Source organism: Lepidochelys olivacea (assembly GCF_965140295.1).
Source record: "Lepidochelys olivacea isolate rLepOli2 genome assembly, chromosome: 6".
In the NCBI taxonomy this organism is placed as follows: Eukaryota; Metazoa; Chordata; order Testudines; family Cheloniidae; genus Lepidochelys; species Lepidochelys olivacea.
Window position 1 is genome coordinate 21,926,405 of NC_140416.1, and position 20,200 is coordinate 21,946,604.

The 20,200-nt window shown below is 48.1% G+C and overlaps 2 protein-coding genes across 3 annotated transcripts in view; both read left to right on the plus strand.

Annotated features, from left to right (window-relative positions):
* Positions 1 to 409: 409 nt before the first annotated feature.
* On the plus strand, positions 410 to 12,243 carry TNNI2 (troponin I2, fast skeletal type; the record flags this gene model as incomplete). Its single annotated transcript, XM_084629772.1, is given in 9 exon segments — positions 410 to 532; positions 536 to 554; positions 557 to 675; positions 3,745 to 3,774; positions 7,115 to 7,156; positions 7,689 to 7,817; positions 9,236 to 9,325; positions 9,674 to 9,850; positions 11,747 to 12,243. Coding segments are annotated over 9 exon segments (828 nt in total). The 3' UTR covers positions 11,846 to 12,243.
* Positions 12,244 to 16,722: 4,479 nt separating this feature from the next.
* The window catches only part of LSP1 (lymphocyte specific protein 1), an 84,599-nt gene continuing 81,121 nt past the window's right edge, over positions 16,723 to 20,200 (plus strand). The window contains exon 1 of one of the 2 annotated variants that reach the window (XM_084630877.1): positions 16,723 to 16,851. In XM_084630877.1, the coding sequence (XP_084487003.1) occupies positions 16,772 to 16,851 (80 nt within the window). In that variant the 5' untranslated portion in view covers positions 16,723 to 16,771. The remainder of the gene's footprint in view (positions 16,852 to 20,200) is intronic. The other variant, XM_084630874.1, reaches the window with a different exon arrangement.

Sequence of the window (20,200 nt, forward strand, 5' to 3'; positions counted from 1 at the left end):
AATCTAAAAGTAAAGTAATGAAAAGCTGATAGCTGTGTCCTGTTAAGTGGGGGGTATCGTCAGTACATCCTTGTAATGGGGAATAAATTTACACACTTATCTGAGGTTCCTATCCCTGCAATGGGTTTATCTGTGCTTGACTGCCTGGACTGCGGTAGAGCCTCAAAACAGGTGCAGGCTCATGGCATAGGTGGAACCCCCCAGTTGCTGGTCCCCCATCCTCCTTTTTCCTCCTGCTCATCCTCACTGTTCATAGCAGGAGCCTGTGACTTGGGCTCCTCAGAGGTCTCCACAGTGGTGTGTGGGGCTGTGGTGGGTCTCCGCCAAGGATGGCGAGCAGCTCTTTGTTAAAGTGTCCGGTCTGCGGCTTAGCACTGGGTTGATTGTTGGCCTTCCTGACCTTCCTGGTATGCCTGTGCAGTTCTTCCTCTTCCACGCGGCACTGCTGCTGGTTCCGGTCGTACCCCTTCTCCTGCATCCCCCGCGCAATCTGCTCACAGACGTCAACATGCCTATGGTTGGTTTGGAGCGGTGACTCCACAGTCTCTGCTCCCCACTGCCCAGAAGGTCCAATATCTCCTGTCTACGCCAGGCTGGCATGCGTCTGCAGCCTGTAGCTGTCATGGTGCACACAACAATGGAGAGTTGCGAAGTGTGCTCAGCAGTCAGGAAAAGGTATTTTAACAATTCACTGAGTTTTAAAGTGGGGCGGAGTGGGCTTCCGGTCTCCGTGACCCCTGGGCAGCGGAGTCACAATGGTGACCAGAGTGGTCCGTGTTAGGAAGACCGTTCTAGTTGACGTAGGTAACTCAGTGTCTACGCTCACACTGCATTGACCTCAGGACACCAGCCAGGGCTCAGCACTGCTTGAGGAGGTGGCGTTGCTGGATTGCAATAACAGGGCCCTTACATCGGTGGGAGACAAATTTAAGTGTAGACACATGCACAACTAGGTCAATGCAAGGCGGCTTGCGTCGACCTAACTTCGTAATGTAGACCAGGCCTTACATCCCTAATTCACACTTAGGCCTGGCCTACACTTACAAATTAGATCAGCCTGGCTATGCCGCTCGGAGCTTAGAAAAATGTTGTGCCCTGAGTGCTGTGGTTAGGTTGACCTAGCCCCTGGTGTAGACATGAGTAAGTCAATGGAAGAATTCTACTGGATTAACTATGTGGACGGAAACCCCCCTTCTGTTGATATAGGAAGGGTCTACGCTATGGTGCTCTAGCCATTGTAGGGTAGACATGGCCTCTGTTAAGGAACAGCTGGTCCTAGACCTTTGCAGATGCGTGCCCTGCTACAAATAGTCCTGATCTGCCTGCCAGAGCCCTCTCTTGTCTGACTCTGATGTTAGTGGGCCATGACCTTGAACCTTCCGTTAACCACCTTCCCCCACTCCTTGCTTGGAAAGTTTTGTCTGACCTCCACTCCTGGCCACCTGGGACACCTCAATGGGGTATTGAAACTGCTGAACCCCATGCGCAGGAGGGGGGTTCACCCCAACCTGAGTGAGCGTCCAAAGAAGGAATGTTCTTGCCTTTGAGCCATGCAAATGCTGTGCCTTTATCAATGCTGCTAATGACGAGTTCCTTCCTCCATGATCACTGCAATTCACCCCGCCACAAAGTTGTAAACCTCCATCTCCCTCCCCTATAGAAACTCCTTGTGTCACTGCAGCTTCTCTCTCCTCCAAGACGCCTTGAATGCTGGCTGGATTGACTGTTCCAGCCAAGGGAGGTGCTCTGTATTTCTGGACCCTTGCACATCATTGGTCTGAGGAGATCTCCATGCCCTTAAAGAGCAGGTGGCTTTTCTGCTGAGCCATGGGAGAAACCCATTTATACCTCCTCCCTGAGCCAGCTGCCTGTGGCTTGCCAGTTGATCCTGTCCTTCCACCAGTGCTGTCTGTTTTTCTCCTTGGGACTTAGGTGAGCCCTTTGCATGTCTCTTACTGACCCAGCTTGCTGTTACAGGAGTGAGGGGGAATGGAACTTGCTTTTTGAGTTTGAGATAAGTGCTGGTGTGTCTGAACTTTTGCTGGCACAGCTGAGGAGGGAAAGCTTTAAAGCTCCAATTAACCTGACACCCCATCTCCAGTAGTTCAGTCAGCCTTAGCTTTCTCAGGTATGTCTGTTTGTATTTATTGGTCACGTCCGAAATGGTCCCTCCTGTTCACTGCAGGTATGCCCTCAATATTTGATTCTATCGCCCCCCCCCCCCTGCCCGTCAATTGCTTTTGCTCGTGTAACGGAGTTAAAGGAAAAGCAAAGACCCACAATGCTTAAAACTGAGCTTGGATCTAGTTCCCAAGGCTATAGGGGCCAAATTATCAGCTGGTATAAATCAGCATAACTCCATCAGCTACCCTGATTTACCCCAGCTGATGATCAGGTGCTAGGGGTTTCTCCCACACTGAATAGATCTGCAGAGTATGGAACCCTCTAGCAAGGTCTCCCAGTAGAGAGTTCTGATTTGTTGTTGATTTTTGCATGCCATGTGTTAAACAGGCAAGTTAAGGCTACAGGGAGCAAATGCTCATATAGAAATTGGTTAGTCTCTAAGGTGCCACAAGTACTCCTTTTCTTTTTTCAAATAGAAGAGAATGTGAGGCTCTTCTTGTCTGACTTCCTTTCCACTTGCCATTTAAGAGTCATAAAAAGAGCAGGGAGAATTTTATTTAAAAATAACCTGCCTGGAGCTCCCACATTCCTCAGATGCCAAGTCTCTTGTCTGTATTGTTGCCTCTCGTGGTTGCCACTGCGTTGCCTTGACCTCCCTGACTCATGAGGGCTGGCACAGGGAAAGGCTGCAGCCCAAGGAGACAGCTGGAGCTCCTTGTGAGCTGCCCTGACCATTTTTAGAAGCACTTTCTCCCCAGTTATCTGATGGCCCCTGCGCATTTTCCAGGATAAAGTTTCCTTGGGGAGATCAGCGTGGCTTTCTGCGCCTCCCCCTTGACCTTTCTCTCTTCCTTTGTCCAAATTAACTTCTTACATCCTTCTCCAGCCTTCGCAAATCTCCTAATAGCTGCATTCCGGGATTAGCAGGCACAATCTATGATGGATTATTTATGTTGCTGTAGCAGCTTGGTACCCCACTGTGCTCAGAGCTGTACACAACCAATGAAAACATTGTGCCTTGACCACCCTATCTATGGCTCTTCTCTGGTCCCCATTAGTGCCGCACATCAGTCATGGATTTATCCCCACAGTGCCCTGGAGAGGTACAGAAGTGCTATTATTCCCATTGTAAATATTGGGGAATTGAGGCCCAGAGGGATTGCGACTTGCCAAGGCCACTCAGGAAGCCTGTGATGAGGAAGGGACTTGGGTTCAATCCCCTGCTCTACAGTGCTTATAAAATAAGTACATGATGAGTCACCAGGTAGCCCAGCGTATTCCCAGAGCACGCTTGATGCCTGGGTGATCAAAGAAGGTCGAAGCCAGGGAGGGGCGGGGGCTGCAGTGGTCCTATCACACCTTTTGCCATGGCTGTCATGTTCCCTAAGCATTTTCTCCAATCCAAAAGACTCTGGGTGCTGTAGTTTCCCTGGTTTTGGGTGAGAACATGATTGGCACCTCTCCATAACCTGCAGCCTACTTCTCTAGGAAACTGGATTTTGCGGAAGTTGGAAAACAAGCACAAACCATTTCCCCTTTCTGATGAAACTGTCCTTTTCTGATTAATCCAAGAAATTCACTTTGAACACAAATAATTGTTACATTTCTTTTTAATTGCAGGTTCTAAATCCACTAAACAAAGATGTCAGAGTAAGTTTCTGGTTTTGTCTCTAACATGATGGCATTGGTTTGCTTTTTAGTCTTTAAAATAAGTGCAGACTTTTTTTTCTAAATTCCTTCTCATTTTTGGTTCTGATGCTAATCTCCTTTTTTTTTTCTCTCCTTTTCTCCCTCCCTTTTTCTGTCTCTTTCTCCCTGAACAGTGAAGAAGTAAGTCTCTCTCTCTCTGGGACTTTTCTTTTAGTAATGATGCATGGGGATAGTATCACATTTGGCTTTGTATTATCTTGTTAAAAAGACCAGCTCCTGGAAGGAAATGTGGATCTTCAAAACTCCCCTAACTAAATATGTGGACTAAAAGGGTTTAAAAGGACAAGTGCCCCGCAGCTGAAAGGCAGGAGATAGTATTTTGTAGGAGGTGTGTTTCTTGGCTGTAGTTTGCAGGCTGGATTTTCCCCCAAGAGCATCCCTGCTTCCCAAGATGGTGCTGTGGAAGATGTTCGTGTACTTGCTGCCCCAGCTGAATGGAAGGTGTTCATGGTCCATTAGCCACGTAGCTTCTACCACAACAGAGGCAATTATAGAGACAGGAATGGCCGCGGAGCTGCATCCTCTCTGGCTCAGCTAGCTGTGGCGCACGATGTTGATCCCTTTGCACCCACAAATCCTTGTCTAATCCCTTTTTGAAGGTGATTCTCTGTGACCTGACTCTGGCTGCTTGCTTAGAAACTCCTCTTGACTCCGGTCAGAACAGGATCAGGCCCTTGCAGCACTTTGTGTCATGCTGTGCCCAACTCTCTGGCCAGCATGGGAATGGCTATGAAGGCTTTTGAAGAGTCCCCTCAGCAGTGTAAGCCTGGATGGGGAGGGGCACATGTGGAATCCCCTCAGAAGAATTCCTCCCTCCTTGTAGAATCTACCTGTTCCTTCTGCTGTGTCTGGCTTGTCTCTGACTCACTCTGGGTGAAATTCTACCCCTGTTTTTGTAGGCATATGTCATGCATAGGCCTTGAGCTGGAGTGGATTTAGCCCAGAGAGCTGTTACAGACTCAGTATCAGGATGAATTGCCCCATAGTAAAGTAGAGGAGTGGAAGCAATTCACTGCAAGGCTTGATGCTGGTTCTGTGAGTATCGTCCAGAATACCCTTAGCAAGCTGCTCAGTGTGTCGCCTCATGGTGGAGCCTCACCTGATCTCCTAAGCGACACAGAATGGGGTCTGTAAATTCTTGGATAGGGGAGAACTCCAAGGAAACCCCAAGCACTGCATGTTGGTGCTTTGATTCCCTTTTGCACCAATGCCACAGCACAGGGCTAGGGGGACACTCAGGTGCTAGGGGTGCTGCCGTTCAGATGACAGGTAAAACCTAGGTTCTGCTCACCCATCAGATCAAATCATGAGGTCCTTACCCAGTTTTTAGTCAGTCATTACTTAAGCTAACACCCACTGAAATCTAGTTTGAAGGAAATCCCCTGGCACTTCTTTTCAAAGTAAAAGTTTTAGCACCAACATCCTGGTCAAATTCCAGCTGAAGTCACCATAACTCACCTCTCTAATTCTCCCTCTGCACTTTCAGTTGTGTGTAGGGCGTTCTTCAGATGTTCTAAGCCACTGTGTGCAGCTAATCTGCTGCTGCATTCCACCTCAGAGGTGGCTGCCTTTCTGCCATGATGAAGTGATCTTTATATATTCCAGAGCAGGCTCTGCGCTCTTTCGGAATGAAAGGTGCAATTGAAATGTAAATATCTACTGAGCTGCTGTTTTTTATCTCCTTCCTCCCCCCGCCCTCCATAAAGCACAGAATGCTTCTTCCCCTCCCCCACAAATGCATATCAAACGTATGTATTTCCCCCACCTCAACCACACTCAGACGCACCCAATCTCCATGATGAAATGCTCAGGAAACAGCTGCAGTGCAGTGTGGGACAGAGGTTGTGGCTTTTGTAAATAGAATTGTTGCTGCTAGCCCATGTAGCCTGGAAACGAACAAAGTTTGGTGCTTTGTATCCATTTGAAAGACATTTAAATTGCTCAGTGAGGATTTCTTTTTCATATTAATTTTACAAAAACGCCCAATGCAACCTGCCTCCTGTACTCCTGCAGCCCCACCCCCATGGGCAGCATTACCTGATTGCCCAAGTGCTTAATGGGGGAGGGATTCTCACTTTCCTCTGCAACATCAGGGTATTGGCCAAGGCATGAAACTTGGACCTAGACTCTTGTCCTGTAGAGCAATTCCTTATTGTCACAATCCTCCCCGCCCAAACGATAGTCAGGTAACCAAGGTACTGTCACAAACAAGGGGTCAGGGCGTAGGTTCATGGCCAGCTCAATGCACACAAGGCAATGGAGTGTATTGCTACGGAGTTGTTGATGGCATTATTGCATGCCTGCCTCCTGCCTGGCAGCTCCCATGGCCCCCTTCGGCTTTGCTCTTTCTTCCTCATGGAGCAATGAATCTGGCTTCCCCACTCCCACAGCCCCAGTGCTTCTCTCACTCCCCTGCAGTGACAAAGGTGGCTATGTCCCACCCTTTCTTGATGCAAGGGTGAGGCGGAGTGGGGAGGGAGGTAAGTCTGGCTTTTGTCCTTCCTCCTGCTGCTCTGCTTGTCCCCTTGAAGTGATGAATAAAGGTGTTTCCCTGCATGCACAGCCCCACTGCTGTGCTCATGCTCCTGTGATGAGGAATCCTCTCATCCCCCACAGCCCTGTCTCCCCAGTCAGCCTTAAAGCCATAAATAGAAAGATAATTACCTGCTAGCCAGGGATGAGTTGGAAAGTGGGATTAATTCTAACATGCTACCTTCTCCGTGCTTCTTTCCCCTGCATTCCATTCACTGGCCCTTTAGTACTATTGACTTTTTAACAGAGTCACCATCTCTCATAATTTTGATAGAGTCTCACAATATTTGGTGTTCTTAAAGCCCCAGCTCCTGGAGGCCTGGGATTATAATCTCATCTTTCAGTTTTTAAAGCACACACATTCCTAACTCTCCTGGTTGCGGAGAAAAGCTAGAACTCTCATGATTTCTACGCCAATCAGGATTTGAGGTTTGACTCATGTTTTTTCAATGCTTAGAGTTGGCAACACTGGGGTTAGCAGGGAAGATCTGTGTTGAGCTCTGCTGGCAGATATGGATTGCAGCAAACTGTCAGCGTCTTCTAGTTTGGGGACTAATTGCCAAGGATTTGGCTGGGGGCTTGATGCCAGATCCCTTTGTGCTGTGGATGCAGTTCTTCTCTTGCTTCCCATTCTGGGCAGGCTCTGGGGAGGAATATAGATGCTAAAACTGTCATTACAGTTATATGGGAAAGGGTGGGGAGGAAGCAGGTGGTGACCTGCCTTGTCTGTCTTTCTTTCCACCTGTAGAAAAGGAAGAGGGCAATCACTGCCCGCCGGCAGCATCTGAAGGTACGTGCTAGTCCTGATATTGCATGATGTACGGGATTTGTCCACAACCATCCTACTGTCCATTCTTGAGCCAGCCAGTGCTCCTGCATCAGTCCCCTCATTGCAAAAACCAGGAGCTCCTAAAATTGGCGCTCCCTCCTACCCCATTCCAGACAGTGCCTCCTGTTGGGACTGGAACAGCTGAGAGTTCCCCATCATTGGTGAATCCTCCTCCAGGCCAGCCAACAGCTGGGGTAGCCCGAAGCTTCCCAAATCACTGCTCCTACAACATTCCCTACGGCCAGGGTCTCTTGCTGGAAGAAGCTGGTCCTGGGAGTAGCTGTGAGCTCCCCACATCCAGCACTCCTATGCCATCTCCTACACGAAGCAACTCCTGTGGGCAACAAGTTGGACTGGAGTGCCCATGACCCCCCTGTGGTGAGCACTCCTTCAGTGATTCCTGCTGGGGTTGGAGTAGCTGGGGGCTCCCTCCCTCACTGTCACTGCTCACTCAGACAAGTAACTGGATTTATCTTATTTTTTCCCCCTCCAGAGTGTTATGCTCCAGATTGCTGCTACTCTCCTAGAGAAAGAAACAGCAGCTAAAGAGGCAGAAAAGGCCAATTACCTTGCCGAGCACTGTCCTCCTTTGTCACTCCCGCACTCCATGCAGGAGTTGCAGGTAACAGCTTTGTCTCTTCCATCTTCTCCCATGCAAGAGCAGAAAAGTTCGGGGTGCTGCCTTACCCCACGTATATAGCTCTTCCAACTCAACCCAACACACTGCCCATTTCCTTATATTGGTGCTTCTCAACCTTTTCAATCCCATGAAACCCTTGCGACTGAGCAGGGACGTGCCTCCTCTTTGGGAATTTAGGAAAGGCAGGTGGTTGTGACCCCTGTCATCTCCTCATACGCCCCCTGGTGGTAATGACTCACAGTTTGAGCACCCATGTTCTACATCCTCTGCTCCACTTCTGGCGTAGTAGCTAGTGCGAGGTGAAGTCCTGGCTCTATAGTGCATTTGAGGTGTTCTCTCCCCCACAAAGTAGAGATGAAAACTTGTGGGTCCAGACATGGATTCTGGCTTTTTAAAAATTTCTGAAGTAGGCTGGTCAACTCTGAATGTACCACTCAAAACGTTGGAGAGGGAAGCTTGCTCAGCTGTTTCCATGTGTCCAATAGTTTTGATCATGAACTCAGAGGTGAGGTATCAAGTTGATTTTGTTTGGGACCTTTCAACTCACAGTCATACTAGGTTGCATTTATACAACGATCCTCCTGCCCAATGCAATCTTTCTTTAAGGTGGAGGAGAAAGAAGTCCTCCAGGTTCCCCCAAAGACTCCATGTTAGGACAACTCATCGTTCCCACGTGAGGGGCACAGGGGAATTCTCTTGGCTTGCTTGAGCACATTCTATGCTACTCAGTTAAATGCACTACTTTCCCTAGGGGGTGGGCACCAGACATTTCACGCACTACTGTATTTGGATCTTTGACTGGAAATCAATTACAGCTGAGGAAGTTTAAATGCAAAAGTCTCATGCAAAGCCATATGGAGCAATATTTGGACTAGTTTCTGAGCTGTACTAGAGCAGAGCTTAGCCAGCTGAGCTGGGGGAGGCAAAAATGGCTTGAAAGCCTCTTTTCTATCTCTCCTGCACCTGCCCCCTTGGTGGAAGTGCGGCCTTGAGAAGCAGCCTAGAGCTGCCAAGGGGTCATTCCAGCAGCAGCACTCTGACCACACCTGCTTGCCTCAGTCATGCTCCTGACATGCCTACTGCCCTGGGGCCAGTGGGCAGAGGAGGGGCTGGCTATAGTGGCCATTTGCAACCTGGGAATTCCCTTGTGCCAGGGGAATCCCCAACCGATGGGTAAGCCAACTTGTCAATTGCGTTAAGTTGCGGGAGCCTTAGAAAGCAGGCGGAGCAGAGAGACCAGGAACTGGTTCAGATGCATCCCAGGTGGCCCATCCCAAGTACAGAGATTTGGAGCTGCACCTGAGCTGGGCTCTTCCGGAACTGGAGGAAGTGGTGGAAAGGGTAGGTGGTGTGAGTCACATGCTTTCCAATGGTCCACATCCTTTTCTCTTTCTCTGCAGGAGGTATGCAAAAAGCTTCATGCGAAGATAGAGGTGGTGGATGAAGAAAGATATGACACTGAGGCTAAATTACAGAAAACCACCAAAGAGGTAATCTTCCCTGGCACGCACATCTCTACTGACGTGGAGATCAATGGAGTGTGCCCAGCCCCATGCTTTGTCCCACTCCACAGCATGTATCTGCCTCCTATGCTCCTGCTACACCATCCCTGTACCTGCCCGCTCTCCTGAATGCCCATGTCTTCTGCACTTCCCCTGTCTTCTGTGTTTGCCTGAGCTTTGTCAAACTAATCCTTTGCCTTCATAGATGGCATTTCCTTCCTATCACGCTCTGCTATATGCACTTGTGTGTGCGCCAGTCCATTCGTCCTCTGCTGTGGGTCCATCTCACCACATCATTTCCCTCTCTCTTTCTCCGTCTCCTCTTTCTTTTTGTAGCTTGAAGACTTGAGCCAGAAACTGTTTGACCTGAGGGGCAAGTTCAAGAGGCCACCCCTGCGTAGGGTCCGCATGTCTGCTGACGCTATGCTGCGTGCCCTGCTGGGCTCCAAACACAAAGTCTGCATGGACCTTCGAGCTAACCTGAAGCAGGTCAAGAAGGAGGACACTGAGAAGGTACCACACAACTTCCCCTATTGTAATAGGATCCAGGCATTATAGGCTGGAAATTAGACTTCCCTGTGTACAGGTGTGACAGCCACATCTTGGCCAATGCACTGGGAACTAAACTGGGGACCCCCAGAGCTAAATGCATGAGCTATAACAGCTTAAACTAAAGAGCTTGGCTCCTCCCCTGCAGCCGTAGTAGACTCTCCCCCTTGTGGGTTGGGCGCACAGGGGACCTGTAACACACACGCAGACCAGTTGGCCCATGTATCTCTGGACCAAAGACCCTGGCTACTCAGAAAAGGCTGCGGTCTCCCAATCATTGGCCTTATGTACTTCTGCTATCCAACCTTTGTATTGTTTGCACTTGGCATTGGGCTGCTCTAGCCTTTTCTAACATCCTGAGAGTGGTCCTGTCTCTGCCACATGGTCATTTCCCTATTTCCTCCCATCTCTAAATCCTCCCAGCTGTCATGAAGGTGTACACATGGCTGTGACCCAAAGCCACGCAGTGGGAGACGGTTTGGGATTCTCTCACTGCCATACATTTTTTACTACCCAAGTGGTAAAACTCTGTATTTTAGTGGCCTCCCCATCTGTAGACGGATTAAGAGCTTGGTGTCAAACTATTTTACTTTGCCCATTCGTGGTTGGTATGTAGGGGAGGATATTCCACTCCAGTTACAGATTAGGTGACATTAGCAAGAATGTCATAGTGAGCAGACCTGCAAAATTCCAACTTAGATCATCCAGATGCTCTCTCCTGGCCCAGCTGTCTATGATTTTATGATGTATCTCTAGAGTCCTGATCAACTTCCAGTTCAGGGTAATATCTTCCTAACCTAAATTCCTCTTATTAGATAAACTCTTCTTCACTTCCTGTCCCAAACTGTTGTGCCGAGTTGCTCTGCACTCTTAAAGAAGTTGCCTCATTCCACATCAGAGGGGGCTGCATTTCAACAGTGGGTGAAACAATCTCTGTATGGATGGTTTGGAAAGCACTGTGGGATGAAAGGCATTAGGGGTGCATTTCACCCCAAACTAAGGACCAGCACAAGGCCTAGACATCACTTAAATCCCAATCAAGTCCTTCAAAATATGGTTTGTGCGGCATAAGCTTTGAGCCAGTCCTCTGCACAGGGGTGAATCTCACCCCTTAGGGATATTAGGTTTGCTAACTGGAATCCCAGGTGGTATCTGTCCTACACAGGGATGCTATTACCAGCAGGAGAGTGAGTTTTTGTGTGTGTGTTTTTTTTGAAAAAGGGGGGGGGGTGAGTAAACCTGGATTTGTGCTGGAAATGGCCCACCTTGATTTTCATACACATTGTGAGGAGAGTGGTCACTTTGGATAAGCTATTACCAGCAGGAGAGTGAGTTTGTGTGTGTGGTTTTGGTGGGGGGTGGGGGGATGAGAAAACCTGAATTTGTGCTGGAAATGGCCCACCTTGATTATCATATACATTTTAAAGAGAGTGGTCACTTTGGATGGGCTATTACCAGCAGGAGAGTGAGTTTGTGTGTTGGGGGGCGGAGGGTGAGAAAACCTGGATTTGTGCTGGAAATGGCCCAACTTTATGATCACTTTAGATAAGCTATTACCAGCAGGAGAGTGGGGTGGGAGGAGGTATTGTTTCATGGTCTCTGTGTATATAATGTCTTCTGCAGTTTCCACAGTAGGCATCCGATGAAGTGAGCTGTAGCTCATGAAAGCTCATGCTCAAATAAATTGGTTAGTCTCTAAGGTGCCACAAGTACTCCTTTTCTTTTTGCGAATACAGACTAACATGGCTGTTACTCTGAATCAGGGATGGATGTTCGCTAAAGAATACAAGGATGGGCATGAATACCACCCAGCATTGTCAGTACTTCCATTGTTTTTTTTTTTTTCCCTAATGCCAACAGGAGAAGGATCTGCGTGACGTGGGTGACTGGAGGAAGAACATCGAGGAGAAGTCTGGCATGGAGGGCAGGAAGAAGATGTTTGAGACTAGTGAATCCTAAATCCCATGCAGCTGTTCACTGTAATCCTGGTATTTCCTAGTCAATTTCCAAATGTTTCCTCCTCCATCCCCTCCTGCCACCTATTTTTCAAACCAGCTCTCTAGCAGCGTTGTTTAGGGCTAAACTTCCTGAGCCCAGGGTCACATTTCACAAAGCAATCCAAGACACAAGACCTACTTTCAGCCCCACTCCCTACTGTTGCTATGGAAACAACTATTTTAAATCATGCAATGTCTTAACTACATTTTGAAACAATGCTAGTGGCATGAACTGAAATCAAATGCAGTTTAACCCTGTAATTTGGTAGGATCTGGTGTTTCAAAGGCATCTTAACTGTGTAAATAAAGCTTTGAAAGTATGGTTGAAATTTTAGCCTTGGAGAACAAGGCATAAATGTACTTTGTGTCACATGACCACTTATTTCCTGCTGTGGGAGGGGCTATTAAATACCCCTATAGAGATTGTAGATGTTCAAACTGCATGAATTATGGCCTTGCCAATTACTGTGACCCTATTCGCTAGTAAGAGTCTTGCTGGAGTGCCAAAACCAGAACTTAGAAGCTCTGATAGGCTAACTAATGAGGCAATGCAGTCTAATGGCTAGCACACTGGACTAGGACTTGAGAGACCTAGGTTCTATTCCCAGCTCTGCTACTGGCCTACTTAGGCAAGTCACTGCATCTCTGTACCTCAGTTTTCCCATTTGTAAAATGGGACTAAGATTATCTCCTCCTTTGTAAAATGCATTGACATTTACAGATGAAAAGTGCTGAACAAGAGAGAGGTCAAAGTCAATGGAGTTACTCTGGATTTACAGAGGTGTAACTGAGATCAGAGTCTGGCCCACAGGCTGTCATCTGCTTTAAACAGTGGGGGCTATTATCAGAAAATTCACCTGTAAAAATGGCACCTTTTTATCTCTTGGAGCTGCTCCCATGCCTTAGAGTGGAGGTTAGAGAACTCATTCTACTCTCAACTGCTGTTGACAGGTGAAGTGAGAACTGCAGTTTCGTTGTTTTATCCGTCCAGGACAAGTGTCTCACTGTGTTCTGATTCCAGACTCTCTCTTGTGACTGAGGGTGTTCAAAGCAGAAAGAACCCCAGGTTGATCTTCACCAGATTATGTCTTCAATGGCAGGAGCTAGGAGCTCTTGTAACCTTAGCAAATAGCTGTGGGAGCCAATGAAAGAATAAATATGAAACATCAGGAGCCCACTTATTTTCTTCTTCCCTATCACTTTTTGGATCATAATTACCTTTTCAGACTAGAGCTGTAATGAGATTATCACTCTGTATCTCACTAGGCTATGCCAAAAGTTGATGGTAGCGATGGAGACCCTCTTCCCTCTTAAGCATCTTTCCTTTGATCTGCCATATCTTGATAGCATCCTGATGAATCATTAGTAATTAATAAGTACTGTTCATGTGTCCTCCCCCGTAAGATGCCATGACAGAATGGATAAGGCAAGGGAGGGCACATTCCTTGTATACGTATCTATAGGATAAGATGGATAATAGGTTTCTTGTTGGGCTGGTTCACATCTATCTGCAAGCTCTGCTTATCTAAAACCAGAAATCTCTTCTCAGCAGGCAAGCCCCCATTGAAGTCGGTGGCAAAACTTCCACTCACTTCAATGGGAGGAGAATGGGCCCAGTATGGGTGTTTGGTAGAGCTCAATTAAAACTAAGCTGCCACCCAGAGCAAAGACGGGGAGATAAACACACCAGCAAAACCCCTTCAGCAATGGGAGACGCCTAGAGACTGTGGAGAGGATGGGGGTCCCTTTGCATAGGCACTGTATAGCCATAGAGGGAACGCCCTTTGCCTCCCCACCACCTAGCCAGGCCTACTGGGGAAAGTGCTGTCAAGGTTCCTCCCCCACTCTGAACTCTAGGGTACAGATGTGGGGACCTGCATGAAAAACCTCCTAAGCTTATCTTTACCAGCTTAGGTCAAAACTTCCCCAAGGTACAAAATATTACACCCGTTATCCTTGGACTGGCCGCTACCACCACCAAACTAATACTGGTTACTGGGGAAGAGCTGTTTGGACGCGTCCTTCCCCCCAAAATACTTCCCAAAACCTTGCACCCCACTTCCTGGACAAGGTTTGGTAAAAAGCCTCACCAATTTGCCTAGGTGACTACAGACCCAGACCCTTGGATCTTAAGAACAATGAACAATCCTCCCAACACTTGCACACCCCCCCTTTCCTGGGAAATGTTGGATAAAAAGCCTCACCAATTTGCATAGGTGACCACAGACCCAAACCCTTGGATCTGAGAACAATGAAAAAGCATTCAGTTTTTTACAAGAAGACTTTTAATAAAAATAGAAGTAAATAGAAATAAAGAAATCCCCCCTGTAAAATCAGGATGGTAGATATCTTACAGGGTAATTAGATTCCAAAACATAGAGAACCCCTCTAGGCAAAACCTTAAGTTACAAAAAAGATACACAGACAGAAATAGTTATTCTATTCAGCACAATTCTTTTCTCAGCCATTTAAAGAAATCATAATCTAACACATACCTAGCTAGATTACTTACTAAAAGTTCTAAGACTCCATTCCTGTTCTGTCCCTGGCAAAGACGACTACAGACAGACCCAGACCCTTTGTTTCTCTCCCTCCTCCCAGCTTTTGAAAGTATCTTGTCTCCTCATTGGTCATTTTGGTCAGGTGCCAGCGAGGTTACCTTTAGCTTCTTAACCCTTTACAGGTGAGAGGAGCTTTCCCCTGGCCAGGAGGGATTTCAAAGGGGTTTACCCTTCCCTTTATATTTATGACAAGCGCCTTGGCGACTGCTGAGCTTCTTTGAGCTTCTTTGGGGTTGCAGGAGAAGATGCTTGTTGCATGAGCAGGTTGAGAAAGAGTGCAGGGGATTAATGCAGTGAGAGGGGCCACAGGAAAGAAATGGGCGCTGTGTGCTCTACTGTCAGCCGCTGTTGCCCCTCCAGGTTCTCTTGTTTCCTCTTCTTCCACAAGAAGAGAGCCAAACCCTGCATGTCTCAATCCAGAAATCTGTTCCCCGTTTTTCCCCTCCCGGAGGTTGTACTCAGAGCCCATATGTAGCCGAGCCAGGTGAAATGTCCCACTCCCACTGCTGGAAGCAGCCTGGTTTCTGCTCCGAGAAGATGTTTGGGAAGCAGGGAAATCCAAACACCAGCTGGCTTCTCTCCCTCCTTTCCTGCTCACTTTGAGCCCTGAAACCTCTTTTACTATCACTGCTGTAGAGGGAATGAGGTAAGTTCTAGCCACTTCCCTGTCCCACTCCTTTGTGGGTTCGATGGCTCCCTCTCTGGCTGTGCAAGGAGCACAAGCTAAACCAGTCCCCCATGTTCTGTTAGCTTCAGCTAAGGGCAGTTACCCCTCTCCAAACCTCCAATATCTCCTGGGAGAGGGCAGGGAGTTCTCCCACCACAGAAACTCTGCACTGTGTCTCAGGGCATATGGCACCCCATAAACCCAAGCTCGAGAGCTGGGAAACTTTCAGGGTGCCCTTAGTGGCTGGGGAACAATGCAGGGGGCTCTACTTGCTAGCCCTTCCCCTCAGCTGCTCTCCTGGACAGCAGGTGATCAAATTGTATCTTCCCCCCACCAACAAAAGATATAAGATGAAGGACTGGCCACCCAGGACTCCTGAAGAGGGCCCCCAAGATGGGGAAGAGACAACCAGGCCTTGCTATGGTCAGCAAGATAAGTAGGAGGTGGGTACCAGGCCTGATAGCGGAGAGGCAGGGTGGTTTTTGGCAGGACATATTCTACTGGAGATTTGAATTTGAACTTCTGTGCAATAGGAAGGGGCTGTTGCCACTTCCCCTGTACTCCACCGCATGTTTTTTTTTAAAGCAAAATTCTGCAATCTGAGCCTTGCTGACTGAGCACAGCACACCCTTGTGCAATTGCATCTCCACATAGCAGCTCTGTTGGTTGTATTTCAATTGGGCACAGAAATCTGATTCAAGTGTTTCTTTTTCTTGGTGGCTCTCCCACACTCAGGACAGAGAAAATATCCAGTTCATGTCTTTTCGTGGCCAACACGTACACAACAGAGGAGCTCCCTTACCCACGCCAGCCTCAGCTCTGTTGGCAAAAAGATTTGTTACCTGTGACTGTCACAGGAACGTCCGAAAGTGAACTTTTGAGCCTAGGTGGACTGGATCACTCAGCTGCTTCTGAACATTGTCTGGTTTTGCCTTCAAGAATCCCTTGCCCTTGTGCGAGTGCCTGAAAGTATTTATGTGGGCACCAGCATGCACAAGAAAATCCACCAAGCACTACAGCCTGGCTAGATTGGGGAAAGGGGGCTGCGCAGAGTTGCAAAGCCCACCCCCACCCCCGGGGAAAAACCCTAGCAGAACACCCTTGGGCAAAGGGGGCTTCTGGGCTGGGCCAGAAGTGGGCCTGTGTGTGTGTGTTGGAGATGATAGTGGCAGAGGCTGGGACAGTCTTGCACTCTGACAAAGGGATGCTTCAGTGGCTTTGTGGCCAAGGTGTTGTGGCCCGGACAGAACCAATCCTTGGCAGGTGGATGTTATCGAATGTTGCCATTTAAAGATGCAGCCATTTAGTAGTTTAGTACCTACTGCACCATGTGTGGCTATGGTCTGTCTCTCAGACATCTTTCTATTCTAACAGGCCCTCCGAGTGGCTGTTGCCGCATGCTTCCACTGCAGCTCGGGTTAGTACTTCCTGATTTTTAGGCAGTAGATTGAAACAAAACCTTAAATATAACCTGAAAGTAAAAGCTCCCAACCCCCTCTCAAAACTCAGAGGCTTCCGTCATTATTTGTGCTGGGTTAGAGGACAGGAAGGGTGGTATGAAAGTGAACACACGCACGCACGCGCGCACACACATACTGTACTCTTACAGAGCTCTTTGCAGAGCCTGTCGATTTGACAAGGTTGTTAGCAAGGAAATAAAATGTCAGACTCTGAGGAGTGCCATGGAGACCCCGAGAGCAAGAATCAGGAGGGGGAAGACCCCCCGACCGACACTGAAAGGTAAGGCCCTTGGGAGTAGCTGAAATTTACCTCATGATTTGGTTTGTAATTCTGACGGGGCTACAGGTTACCCAGAGAACTTGAAGGTAGAAGCAAAACAAGGGGCTGAATGAGCCCACAATGAACTTGAGCTAAGAGTCCTTGCAGTCGGCAGTGCATGCACAAGGAAAGGGAAACGTAAAAAGAGACCAGCCATTGGAAGCTCTAGAAAGTTCTTGACTAGGCTCACTAGCTCGCTCATGGACACAGGGCTGCAAGACAATCAGACTCTTTGCCTTTCCCGCCTCTTTTGGACTTCAGAGTCCCCGCTGGGGACAAACTAGAGATTGCAGCTCAGGCCAAACTTGGCACTGCTACACTGAAGCTCCTTGGGTGTTTGGATCTGAGGTTTTGAGTCATTGTGGAGCCTTGAAGATCAGATGCCCCTGTTCTGTAGGATGCGCACATGTCCAGCGTGCGAGGGAATGGAGGAATTCTATTCTCTGTGCTATTCTATTGTCCATTCCTCCATCTCCCTGTAGCAACTGTTTTGGGGCACTGGGGAATGACTCCCATTTAGACTTTGGGTGAGGGGGATTTATATAGTCCACTTCATCTTTCTCCCCAAAGCATTTTGACTCCATGTTCAGGCTGTCCATAAATCTGGTCTGGAGGGCACCTACTGAGCTAGAGCTGTGTGTGAAGGTTATAATGAAGTGTGTCCTTCTTTGTGGGAGAGTTTCATGGAAGAAGACCAGGGCAGAGAAAAGAAGTCCCTTTTGCGACTCTGCACTGTGGAAAAAAGCTCTGCCATTTTTGCCCCAGCTATCACGATATTTGTAGATGGATGAGAAAGTGGATGTTAATACATTGAAAATAAAAGTGAGGCACTGGATGGGAGTTGCTGCAGTCTGATTTCTTTCCCTATATACCATATTTCTCTGGCTGAATTAGACTGGAAGCCTCTTAGAGCAGGGGTGTTGTATTTTGTGTGTTTGTACAGCTCTCTGTTCACTTACATCATCCCCGAAATAACAGCAACCAGATAATGACACCTCCCTGGTTGGTTTGTCACCAGGGACTGAAACTTGGACTGTTAGCTCCAAGGCACAGACAATCTACCATTTAGGTTAAAAGAGTAAGTCCATTATCTGGGAGCAGTAGCAGTTGGCTTTTGTCTGTGAATTGGCTACTAGAGAAGGACAAAGACACGCTTAGCCAGTGTGCAATCTAGACTTGGGCTCATCTAGATCTGGGTTCAAATTTTGAGTGTCTATAAAGTTTGGGGGTTTGGCTCTGGCCTCTCCAAAAATAAAACGAACAACATTATTCACCAAATCATATCCAACGCGTGTTCAAAATATATAACACTCCCCCACAAAACACAGAATGTCTTATGTAAGTTGATAAAAGAAAATCTCTGTCTGTAGCTCCTCAATACTTTTGGAGTAATGGGGATCAGGAGAAGAAGGATTCATGTTCAATGCATGCTTTGCAGTATTCAGTAACAAAAGGGTTAATTGTCTCACAGGGAATAGACATGGGCACACTAAAGCTCTTGAGGGTTTCAGTCCTGCTATAGGTTTGTGGAGCCTTGGAACAGACAAATAGTGATATATTGTTGCAACAAATATTCTAGTTGGCACCTGTATGTAATTAGTCAGGTATTGGCACAGCCCTGGCATAGTGCAGCTTTTCCACTCATTCCTCTGCCTGCCATGTTTGTGTGTGCAGATATGTCTTTTTTGGTGGGGACAGCTCTGCACAGGCTTCTAATCAGACTGCAGTAATGTTGGGACAGTATTCTATGTGTTGGGGGGTTCCCCTCTAGGTTCCTGACCGAGACTTTGAAACAACCAAAGAAAAAGCTGCATGCTGGGGGCCAGGGCATGTTTTTGGCAGCACAGGCATTGCTGGTGGGATGCTCGTGCAGTGCCAATGTGATCAGTGGCTCTCACACAGTCTCTCCACTGTGTCTCAGAATCTGGGGTTAAGGAACGCCTTTATGACTGGGAGTATAGCAGCAAGAATGCTTTTCTGTGGTATGTCAGCCCTTGTGCTCCCAGGCAGGAACAGAGAGGGCAGAGATCACAAATATTAGAAACTAGTGCAGGTTGAAACTTTTCAAATTTTGAAACTTGGACCAAAAAAATAGAGGGAAAATACAGATGAAATTGTTGTGATTCCCTCCATCCCTGTTCAAATTTGAAAATTGTCACGAATTTTTAAATTTAAAAATTTGATAGAGGGAAGAAAAGTGTGTGTGTGTGGAATTTTGTTTTTAAAATTGATAACCACTTTCCCTCCCAAACCTCTGAATAGGTCCAGTTCTAGGTTTATTTCAGTTCTAGTTTAACCTGCAGTTGTTTTACTATCCGCACTCCCCCAGGTGAGCAACCTCTCCTGAAATCTGCCTCCTAAAATGTAGGAAAAAGGGTTTGTTCAATGTTTGGGGTGGGCGGTCTTTACCACCCAGTGGTCAAGGCTGTTAGCTAGCTCATCGGCCTTTCACTCTGTACCCAGTCTGCTTTCAAGCTAAACCTGTTGCCAATCAAGTTACAGCAATGCTCCTGAGACAACTCTGAGGAGGGCTGAGGGCCTGGAGAGAGCCAAACAGGGGCGTGGGGGTTAAGGTTTGTGGAGGGAGAGTGAATGAGGAGCTGACGTGGGTGGAGGCAGGGCAGAATTTGTTCAGAGTAAGATGAAGGCTAGTCAGAAAATTGCCCACAGGTCCCACTACAACAGCACAGGCTCTTTTCACTCCCTCATGTACGCTGCCAAGCTAGATCCTGCACCGGTTCTACACCGTTATTCTGGGACAGCCGGACAACAGGAGTCAGCAGTGTCGCTTGGATCACCTAGCCTGTTTGCTTCCAACAGCGCCGCTGGCTCATACAGGCCCCAAGGCCTTGCGAAAATGGGGCCCATAATTCACCTGTGGTAGCAGTTCTGGAAGCTCTACCGTAGAGGGGGCTCAAGGCGGGTTAGACAACATGGTGGTCAGAATTACATAGCCCTGTCTACGCTACAGCTTCCTCGGCGGTTGCTGCTGCTGGAGCTGGACTGGCAGTGAATGACATGGGCCGCTTGTGCCAGTGTAAATGTGGGAGGAAGAGGGGGACTTGGCTAACCCTGCATATCTTCAGGCTGGGCATCAGCCTGCGTATCTAACAATGGCTGCTGTACGTCTGAGACGTGGAGGCCGTTCTTCCACTGTCGCTCTAGCTAGCAGAGGTGCAGCTCCACTGGTGCCAGCTCTAGTGTGCAGACCGGACTGCGGGAGTGAAGGCCAGGAGAGACACGCTCGCGCGCTGGGGCCTGTTCCTCTCTGCCTGTGAGGTCTGGATAGAGGGATGGCTGCTGAGGAGAG